This window comes from Lycorma delicatula, chromosome 2 (assembly GCF_047948215.1).
Source record: "Lycorma delicatula isolate Av1 chromosome 2, ASM4794821v1, whole genome shotgun sequence".
NCBI classification, from domain to species: Eukaryota; Metazoa; Arthropoda; class Insecta; order Hemiptera; family Fulgoridae; genus Lycorma; species Lycorma delicatula.
The window spans coordinates 197,871,975-197,883,986 of NC_134456.1; the positions used below are offsets into that span (position 1 = coordinate 197,871,975).

At 29.1% G+C, this 12,012-nt stretch overlaps 1 protein-coding gene across 2 annotated transcripts in view; it reads right to left on the reverse strand.

Annotated features, from left to right (window-relative positions):
- Nucleotides 1–12,012, reverse strand: part of LOC142319559 (replication protein A 32 kDa subunit-like) — a 64,868-nt gene that overhangs the window by 18,273 nt on the left and 34,583 nt on the right. For both annotated transcript variants that reach the window (XM_075356960.1, XM_075356961.1), the window contains 4 exons: nt 9,828–9,920; nt 6,236–6,349; nt 2,492–2,683; nt 119–256 (listed from right to left, as the gene is read on the reverse strand). In XM_075356960.1, the coding sequence (XP_075213075.1) occupies nt 119–256; nt 2,492–2,683; nt 6,236–6,349; nt 9,828–9,920 (537 nt within the window). The remainder of the gene's footprint in view (nt 1–118; nt 257–2,491; nt 2,684–6,235; nt 6,350–9,827; nt 9,921–12,012) is intronic.

Sequence of the window (12,012 nt, forward strand, 5' to 3'; positions counted from 1 at the left end):
TATAGAAAAATGAATTTTTATTCAAAATAGACACATTTAAAGATTTTTTGGAAGATTTCTGGAAAAATTAATTACTAAAACAATATACAATAGCATTATTAAATAACTATAAACAAACCTGAATAGCTCTATACACTCTAAGTTGTTGTGGATTAAGCCCATAACTTGTATCTCCCATATTTCCTAACTGCATTCTATCTGCTCCAAGAGTCATTCCAGTCGAACTACTTTCTTGTTTCATTGAATATTGTTCAGTCTAAAAAATGAACAAGAAATAACATTTATACAATAACAGTAGAGCAGACATGAAATGGAATAAACACAAGTCATTGAAACAGGTGTGTTATTATTGCAAACCCACCGGGTTGGTCTAGTGGTTAACGCGTCTTCCCAAATCAGCTGATTTAGAAGTCGAGAGTTACAGCGTTCAAGTCCTAGTAAAGCCAGTTATTTTTACATGGATTTGAATACTAGATCGTGGATACCGGTGTTCTTTGGTGGTTGGGTTTCAATTAACCACACATCTCAGGAATGGTCGAACTGAGAAATGTACAAACTACACTTCATTTACACTCATACATATCATCCTCATTCATCCTCTGAAGAATTATCTAAATGGTAGTTACCGGAGGCTAAACAGGAAAAAGAAAGAAAAGGTGTGTTATTGCAGAATGAAATAGACCCGGTAAATCTCTATTTCAAAACAACTCAGACATTGCTATGCTAAAACAAAACTCAATCCAGACAAGATTGTACTTTTATAATTTTGTGACTGGTGGAAGGAAATATGCTGTATTAAAAAACTGAAATAATAAAATTACTTTGAAACACGAATATTGTAGTTCTGTGATCTCCCAGCTTAAATTCAAGACAACAGCTTACAGATAGCACTTGTTATTGGTAGCTTTATACCCTGCAATGACAAAAGCATGCATAAGCAATTTTCTGAATGCTGTTTTAATAAATAGACATCAATGAAATTCAACAGTTTCAAATGCAATTACTAACTGCAAGAAAGTTGTCATGAGATATAAAATGATTGTATTGAAATCACTTTAACAGATATCTCTGCAAACATTGCATACATTCATCATTATATTCCATCACTATAATTACAATATTATTCAAAAAATACTACTGATGACTACTGTAAGAGGATAAAATTCCAAGCAGCAGATATTATTAAATGAAATAATGATATTTTTTTTATCAATTTCACAACTAAAATCAAGTAGTCTATCTTAATAATTTATACTTCATTCCAAAATTACTGTTCAAAATAAAAAAAAGGAATTTCAACTTACAAATGGCAATAAACAGCAAAATTTTACAATGGAATCTATAATATGTTAATGCAAATTAACTCAAGGTAGATTATTAATATTATATCCTCTTACATTGAAATTATGAGTAACACTGTAGAAAAAAATTTGCCCTCAGATATTAACAAGACCAGTAAAATAGAAAAGAATCATTCTTAATTCAACTAGTAGTTACATATGTGCTGAAATTGGACTGCCTCAAGTCAAAAGAACAAAAAAAGAAGCATTTCGATAATGTTATTACTCAAAGTTAAATTTCTTTATAATGGTTTCATAAAATATGAATGAGAAAAGTGGAAATAAATAGAGAAAGTTTTTTTCAAAATGTAAAATAATTAACAATACAAAAAAAAAAAATTCTTCAGGTCAAATTTTGTAGAAAAGAAGGATAAATAAAATAAACATGAGCAATAAAAACCTGATTATATGTATTCAGGAGGATGATTGCACCAGTACTTAAAGAGAGTCATAAAATACTCGCAGTTCCTTTTGTGAAAAATTTAAAATGAGTATTTTTGGTTATTTATAAATTTAGAGCAATCTAAAAAAAGAAATCCATACAGATGGAGTTGAGCAGAATACAAATTAGAAGGTATCATGAACATTAATGAAAAAACTAAATTATAATTTTAAAATGAGCACAATAAAGGCAGAGTCAGGTTATGATAATATAAAGTATATCACTGAAATAAGCATTTTAAGGATTGAGTTTAACCGAAATAGGCAATTAAAATAGCAAATGATAAAAGAATAGAAAAGATAAAAGAATTGAAAGTACAACAAAAGGAAAATGCAAACATTGGTTACCCTAAGGATTAGAAAAGATACCAAGAATAAATACTGTCAAGAGTCAAGGGGGGGGGGCAGAGAACCAATAACAAAATGGCTGAACTTTATATGAAAATGTTCAAAAAGTGGATGGAAAAAGGGAATGACAAAAGTGAAAACAAGATAGAGAAGAGAATCTGGATAAAATATCCTGTATAAGAGGGACCATGCACCAGAATAAACAACCATTGTGAGAAATGTAAAAAATATACTCATGAATTATCATTTGGTGTCAGACACCTTTCAGCTGTCATTCTCAAAATGCAGACACAAAAATTCATCCAGAATTACAATAACCTAGGAATTATAATAACAACAAAATAAAATCCTGATATACTCACTTCTTGTTGTTGTAATTGTTCTAATTTAAAAACTGTATAAATAACTTGCAGTCTGTGAACTGTTATTAAACTTAGATCAATCACAGGTTTAATGGAAAATGCTATAATAAATTTTTTATCATTTTGCATTCTCATTTTACCATATACCTGGCAATAAGTATTTTCAACTACTGGTACACCAGCATCTGTACCCTGCAAAAATCAATGAAATATCACAGTAATTGTACAATTACTTCTTAACACAAAAAAATCAATTTTTTTTTAGAACAAGAAATTACACTACTACAGAGAAATATAATAATAAAACTTTATAACAAATGAGCATTATTTATTTCAGTGTAAATAGGAAATGCAGAATTATTTGTGGGTTTGAGAGAATTTTTCCTTCCTTCAAATGCTTTTGTTTTTAAAAATCTAATGTCCATACAATTCCTAGCATTAAGGAACCTTAATGAACTAGCATTAAGAAACCTTAAGATTACAATTTCACAATTTGTTTATTTTGAATGTTAAATATTTTAATTGTTTGAGTGAGCTCTCTCCATGCTTCTTTTAGCTTTCATGAAGGAAAATGTCAGAATTAAATAAATATATTCAAACCTCAAAAATTTAGAGGATTTAAACTCTTCCTGTTCAAAGCTTAAAACAAATATACTACAAGCCCAGAAAGCTGCGTAATCTTTCAATCTAACTACTTTCAAAGTAACTGTTTAGAATATCAAATATTATTGAATTATTGTGAGTTTCTTATAACACTTCTTATATCACCACAGAAATAAAACATAACACACGATGCAAAAGAATAAAATCAAGACTTCAAAACCTTCACATAACAATCTTTACAAATTTATAAAAAGAAATGTGTAAATTGTTTTCATTATTCAAATAGAGAAAGAAGAAAAATAAATATCTTCAGTTTGACAATTCAAATAAATTAAAATTATTTCAATATTCAAACTGTATTTATTAATTTAATATAAAAAAGTTATATTTTTAATTTATAATTCTTTTGTTTGTATTGTGACATCAAATGAGTAATAGCCACCATGAACATTCTAAAACAGCATGCTCAATATAAACCTATTTATTTTTAATAAGCTTTTCAAACCTGTGAATTCATAATAAATTTAAGATAAATATCAGATACTGCATCTGATAAATAAAGAAATCTGATAACTATCAGAACAACCAAATCAAATATCAGTTACACTATGCAAGTAGTTATACAAAAAGCTATACAAGTGGTTGTTATTTTAAGCAAACTATTTACATAGTGTTGCGAATTTCAATAGTTCATTGTGTTCAAAATTTATCTGTAGATTCTAAGTAGTGTGCATTATATTTATATTTGTAAATAAAATATTTTTATAAGCATTCAAGTTTATATCATTATTTATTTTTAATATTTATAGATTATATTCACCAAATTTTTTAATATATATACTAGCTGACCTGGCAATGCTTTGCCATTGCTAGATTTGAGTATATATAAAGATTATATGAACACAAATGAAAGTTCAACAAAACATTAAAAAACTTAACATTACGGAAGTTCACAAAATTTAACCTTTCCTTTTTTTCCTTCTCTTCTTCTTTCCTTTTTTGCAAAAATATTTCTTTTTATGTAACAATATATATTCTGAATATAAGCCAAGTTGGACCATAAATACAATTTTCCAAAATATCTCGACCCCCAGTACCACCTAGCAAGTCGAAACTAATTCAGAAACCTTTGTGGGCGTGCGCACAACTCACCAAAGTTTCATCGCAATCTGATGAATGGTATAGGAATGTATACAAGACAAACAAACAAACATTCATTCACTTATAATGAGATGATCAGCAATATCTGAAACTTTCTTTTTTTGCTTGCATGTTATCGCCAAATAAGCTTGAATCTTGTATGTGGGAAATGGAAACTGAATTTGTAGGTTATGAAAAATGTCACGCTTGACTGGGATTTGAACCAGTTTCATCCACAGAAAGGCCAAAATGCATTTCGTCATGGAGATTTCTCATTTTTATGTGCTCTATGTGTTCTAAAAATCTTTGTTTAAAGAGCTAAAGGTTTTAGTGACTTTTGATACAATTGATCTATAAATGCAACTAGTATTAAATTTATTACGTAATATTAATAATATTGTAAACAACAATTATTTTATTTGAACTTTTTAATACAGTTGAAAGTAATATATTTTCCAGGTTCATGCTTTCCAATTTTTTTTTTTTTTTTATTATTTTTTCAAGAACTTTTTATTAATGTTTTCCATAAAAAATCGATTCATAAATTCTATTTTCAATAAATTAGATCTTAATCCTTTATCTAATTTTGTTATAAAATGTATGTGTACTTCCTGTATCTCATAATATATATAATATTTATTTTGTGTGAGCAATAATGATTTAATTTTTTCTGAAGATGGAGATATGATTTATTATTTTTTATAACCTCTATTAATTATTATAATTGTTTTTATTGATATTTATTTTTATTCATCACTTTCTAAAGTACTTTTTAAGTTATGCTCATTAAAAACTTATTTGCCATGATAGATCAATTAATGAATTCTTAAAAATCTGCAGCATAAAGATGCAACATTTAATATAGCTGCTGCCTGTAAAACCTCACAGCTTCCTTGACAATGTGCAAGAGATTGTGTCAACCTGTGAAGAACTTCCTGTCTCAAACATTACGAGTAATCTCACTCAAGAGATTTGGTGCTGATACAGAAACTGAATCTTCATGGGAGATAATGAATGAAAATTTGATTAGCGCTGTTCCACAAGAGCCAAAAAATAATGAAAGCGATTCATCAGATGATGAAGATGAAGTTGCACAATAGAAGATTAGTAGACTGTATATGTTACTCTGTTAAACTTTGCTGAAAGTCAAACGTGTTAATCTGAACTAAATTTTGCAGCTGCACCTGATTCATTCAACATTTTTGCAAAAGCAATTGTCACTTAACAGGCAAACTGATATTCGTTAATTTTTTTATAATAAGGGAATGCAAAAATATAGATAGTAACTGTATTTTTGAATTTTGTGCAGTGTATTTTTTTTAGTTCACACTTTTAAAGTGTATTTAATAAGTAATGATATAGCATATATACTATACAATGTTTTAATTAAAATACTAAACTGTAGTTTTCAATGTTTTGTGAATTTTACATTATTATCATATTTAATTTTATTTATATTGCAGTAGTTTATACTGTAGGCCTACTGTAGCTAAAGTTCAGTCACAATTAAATGACAACTATTTAATTTTTAAATGTGTTTAATGCCATTTATGTACTAAAGTACAATTTTGCATTAATTTTACATTAATTTTTTAAGATTGAGTGATGCCGTTTAAGTCATCCTGACCTACGCCCTTAACAACTATTGAAAGAGCTGCTGCCCTCTTTCAGGAATCATTCCTTAGTCTGGCTCTCAACAGATACTTCTCCGATATGGTTGCACCTTGGGTCCAGCTACTCTGCATCACTGAGCACTCAAGCCACCTCACCGTCGGCAAGGTCTCATGATTCATAGAGGGAAATACAAATGACATAAGTCATTAAAATCCACTGTATTAATTATTATTAATTACTATTACTTAAATACAGTTTTAATTTTTACTGAAAACAAAATAAACTGGCATTAGCAAAAAGGTTTTTATAAATTTTCTCTCAAAATATTAAATTTGCATTTTCAGGTGCATGTCTTATTCAAGCAAATACGACAGTTTTAAAACTTACTCTATCTTCATTTAGCCAATGCATTACTGTTATTACACCAGTGTTATCTTCCACTGAATAAACAATTTTCATTGATGATGCTTCGATACTTCTGACAATCCCAACAATACATACCTACAAAATATCAAACAAAATTTAATTGATATTCACTATAAAAAATGCATAAAATAGCACAATAGTATTAGAGCAGGCCCAGATCAATTAAGTATGAAAAATATTAAACAAAAGACTACTTTTTCAATAATAATTTAATTACCTACCTTACAATATTCTTTTAATTCTCTTTGCTTGCCGACAACACTCTTAAGTTTCTTCCACTTTTTGAACGTTTCCTGTAACATGTTTTTAGGAAGGCAACCAGCTACCTTATCATCTTTCCCTTAATCTTCTACATAAGTTATCCTTTTAAGAATGATTGTAACTTTGGAAAAAAGAGTAAATTCTGCTGAAGCCTATTACAGATAACACGATAAATAAAGTATGATAGTTGTCTGGTAGATAATTCAGGTAAGCAGTGATGTGTGAGATGGCATGATGTCATGGTCAACATACAACTCAAACTTTTCCACAGTTTGAGCCACTATCCTGTTTGCAGAATCCTTTTAGGTAAACTTCTTACTTTCTGCCTATAATTATTCAGAATGAATCCATAATGGACAAAAACAATAAAAAACAGAACTTGACCAAATTTTTTGACTTAAACAATTATTTTTCTCATATCCACTTCAATAATTGTACCTTGATTTCAACTTCAATGATATTAACCCAACCACATCTCCCATTATTATGTTATTCGTGAAGTTTTCATGAACAATGAAACCGATAAGCAGTTCTTCATTGATACTAATACAGTTTTCTATCTGATCATCAAACAACAAAAACAAACATGAATTTTGTGGCAGTACGATTTGTGTAAAGTTTTTCTCTTAAAATCATATGGTATGATCTGTCTGACACTGATGTGCCCTTTCTCAAATACTTCTCAAAAAATTAAACAGCTCTCTTCATAAATCATAACACAACTGCTTTGATACAATCACCATCTGCTGATGTGGAAGATTTTCAAGGTCTGTTCTTTGACCAATCTTCAATGGTTGATGTTCTGCTAGCTTTAAAATGAGTCAACCACTATTAGCATTGTATTCAGGTCAGTCTTTCCAGTGTACTCCTGAAGCATTTAAAATTCTCATATTCAGTATGTTAAAAATCAGATGTGAAGCTATTATACACGTTTACTTCTGCTATAGTAACTCAATGGTAAACAGCGGTAATGTGATGCAGCACAAAGTATGTAGAAGCTTGTTATCTAGCAAGCAATATTTGAATACTTTTCATACACCAATAAGTGTATAGAACAAATGTAAAATCTTTTTGTGAACATATCTCTGTTGTAACTCAATCTTTATAATACCTCAATCTGATTAATTCTTTGTCTAACTAATCACCTGCCCCAAATGCTAAGACAAAGATTTAATTTGATGGGATAAGATAGTAAAAGTAAGCCAAGACCACGGAACTACCTCCTACACAGAATGAAGCAAAAAAAAAAAACTGGTCTAACAATTTAGCAGCAAAGACTTATATACAAATTTATAGTGTTAACGCCAAATCAAACTTGATTTTATACAAATCCTGATTTCAACCAGAACAAATTAGCTTTGAACTTATTACATTTTCATAAAGTAATCACAATACAAAATTTCATAAAACATGCCAATAATTCAATGTACTTTCACAAAAGCCGACTTCTCAGGAATGCACAACAGTCTTAGGCATACTAAGATCCTTAACATTCGTTCTTCAGACTACAGTGAAGTTGTAAAACTGTTCATTAATATTTTAATGGAATAACAAACAAGAACCACATGTTTAAACAGGTACATCATTGATCAACTTTATGCATTAATTAAAACCCAAAATATCCTTTCGTAGCTTCTACTGCCAATTGCCTAAAGTCTGATTGAGGTCAGTCAGATTTCAAATAATTCTTAATAAAAATGATTATACAGTGCGATCATTTTATCATGTACGTGCATAACTTAAACAATCTCGAAGGAAAAGTTTGCATAAAATATAATTACAAACAGAAATATCATGTGGGAATGCACAAAAAGCCACAAAGAAATTACATCTACATGCATACTGAATACATTGTGTATACGAACTGAAACCCCTGGATACTGTTAAAAGAAAAAAGTACTGCCAGTGGTTTATCAACCACGTGTAAAGTAATGGGATGAGAATACTAAATAATGTATTTTTTAGTGATGAAATGTATTTTCACCTTAGCAGTTACATCAATAGTTTAACAACAGATATTGATATTGGTCAATACAAAATCCACATGCCTTACATGAATCACCACTGCACTCAAAGAAGGTAGGGGTGTGCGATTTCTTGGTAATGAATAGTGGGCCTGATTGTTTTTTATGAAAGCCTTTACAGTCCGATATACCAAGATATAATTATGCAATTTGTAGCTCTTCTCCAGCTTGATGAACGCTATTGCTATGTTCAAAAAGATGGAGCTGCATGCCATACATCCAAAAACACCATGGAAGTTTTTGAAGAAATGTTTGATGATTGAATGATCTCAATGGTCTGTGTCCCCCTCATTCTCCTGACTTATCATCACCAGACTTCTTTCTGGGAATTTTTGAAAGGTGTATATCGAGCAAACCCACATACTCTACAAGACCTCGAGTGAGCAATTACAGCAGAGATGAATTCCATTAGCCCTGATACTACAAAGGGTGTAAAAAAATATGGTCCTATCTTCAGGAAAATGTTGGGCATTTTCAACACTTGCTGTAAAACATTACCAGTTGTGCATAATTGCATTTCATGAATCAAATCAAATGTGTGTATCTGTATTATAGTTTGTAGAGGAATTATAGTGCATAGTATTATGATATGAACAATAAAATGATCACGCTGTACAGTGAAATATTATAAATAGGCTTTATAAAGATAGAACTTGCTTTATTAATTAATAGTCATTTACTTTTTAGTAAACAACCCCCACCCAACAGAAACAATGATTCAGATTTTTGTTCTTTTTAACAAAAAAAAAAAAAATTATTATTATAAAAAATATTCCATTTTATCTGAGTAAAGTTGTACTGAAAATTAAGGTCACAAATTTTTCACTTAAAATCAATTATATTTTAAATGCTGGAAAAAAAATCATAATGGAATGTATTTTAAAAGTTATTAACAATGTTAATTGTTTTTTATTATGTCTTACAAACATGATGAATGATCATTTTATTCAGGCACTTCATTCATCCTCAATCGTGAATAAATGAATGTCTGAAGACATAAAATATAGCACTTGGGAATCAATGTAATAAGACAATTCACAAGTGATATAAAAAATATACTTAAAAAACAAGTTTTTCACAGACTGGTCTATGGTATGTGTAAAATGTATTCACCAGAATAATAATTTAGGAAGAAGAAAACTAAGCAAAACATGTAATATAATAATACTATTATCAAACACAATTATGTTATTTCTTGTATATTTTACAAATTTTTTCCATGTTAATAAAAAGAACATTTTTACAATTTTTATTTAGTTCACACTTACACAACCAATTTCAGTATTTCCTATTTTCAAAGAATCATCTTGGCAATCCATAATCTGCTTTATTGTAACATGTGCAATAGTATCCACACCCCTCTGAAATAAGATAAACAAGATATATATATAAAATAAATAATGATAAAAAACAGAATTAGAGACTAGCAATTTATTTATGATTCAAATTAAGAAATGTTATTTTTTTTAATTAATGTATTCAATTTTATATTTTCCTTAAATGTTGTCTTGAAACCAATTGCACAGAACTTACAAAATTGTTTGATTTCAACTTAGATTGCAAAAAAAACTAAAATACAAAAAATGCCTAAAGCAGTTACATACAGCAGTTCACATACACGACACAACCTAATAAAGATCTAACTCAGTGAAAGGTTTCTCCAATAGTTGCTGTCATCACAAACAATGTGTAATAAAAAAATATTTAAAAACTTTATTTTACATTACCAATTGAGAATTCCTAATCAAAATCTCACATGACCTCTAAATTTGAAATAACAGACTATAAGTTTTATCCTATTCTTAAAACATTAATCTTATTTGTCTTCGCAATTAGTATAATTGTAGAAGCAAAGAAATCTTATTTTAAAAGAAAAGCGTAAGGTTACTGGAACTGATGACCTACCTGCTGAGTTACTTACATATTAGGGTGACAAGGGAAGAAAATATACCATAATCAAATGTATTTGAATGAAGACTGGACCAATATTTTCTCTCTACTGTGATGACTCTAATCAAAATGAGAAAAGAAGCCAAGAGATATTAACAAACAAAGGGCAAGTAATTTAACACCACAAACTGGTAAAAAACTGCTTAAATTGAAAAATATGCAAATTCAAATTGACTGTGTGCAAATTTAAGTGTTCAATTTCCAAAGAGCAAAAGGATGTAAGGATATCAGGAATCCATTTTCCAGTGAACTAAAAGAATTAATTTATTAAATTTTGCTCTGACTACTGGCATCTTATTATTAGTTTACATTCTTTTAGTTACTTTCACAAATAAATTATGATTTAGCTATTCTGCGGAAGAGCTGGCCAGAACCAAAATAAACTGATATTAAGTTCCTGTACAGTGAACTACTCTGTACATTACAAAAGATAGCCAATCTGTGAAAAGCAGTAACCTCCGTGGTAAAGTGGGAACATCATATTTTGTTCAGAAGGTCTGGTCCCAAGTTCAAATCACAATCAGACTGTGATTTTTTCATATACTTAACAACTGAATGATTAATATAATACTCCACAAGCCTCCAGATATATTGTGAATCTTTCATGATTTGGAGCCTGTAAGAATACATAATAACAATATGTTATGAGAGTGAGTGCACATGGGTAACTCAGGGACATTTTTAGAATTATACTGCTCGCATTGAAACCGTCCAACCAAAAAAAATTTGTCTTAACAATAATTTTAACTACTACATCAGTCTCTGTGTTGTGAATGAGGTCTTTTTTTATTTGCTGTGTTATCTGTTCAATCATCACAGTAAAACAATATATGACACTCATTCAAACACTGAAACCCGATCTGTTTTCTAACAGAAATTACCTAGAAGGTAATAAGTATCAGAAATTTAAAAAGTTTTGACAATCAATCAATAAATCCTTCTTAATTAAAAATAAGTCCTAATAAATTGTTTTGTTTGTTGATGTCTCAAGTTATAAATTTCAAAAATTACTATTCGTAGTTCTACATAAAAGGTAAAACTACATACACACAAAATTCAGTTACTGCTAGAAACAAAACCATCTAATTCAGAAAAATGTTTCCACTTTGCTATTGAAATTTTTGATAAGATTAATGAAAATTAATCTTATCTTATTTTTAACGATGAATCTACTTTTCATCTTTTGGATTTATTAATAAACACAATTCATGAATATTAAGATCTGTAAACTGGTGGGTAATTTTTTAGAAATCACATGACACACCAAAGTTAATATATGGTGTGATTTAATGAAAAATGTTGTAATTAGGCCTTTTTTCTTGGCTGAAAAGGCTATTAATATAAATATTTATTAGCATATGTTAAATGTCTCTCGCTTTCTTCAACAGGATGAAGTTAAAAATTTACATCAAATTTATTTCCAACAAGATGGTATCCCCTCTTTCTTTCTTTTTTCTGTTTAGCCTCCGGTAATTACCGTTCAGATAATACTGCAGAGGATGA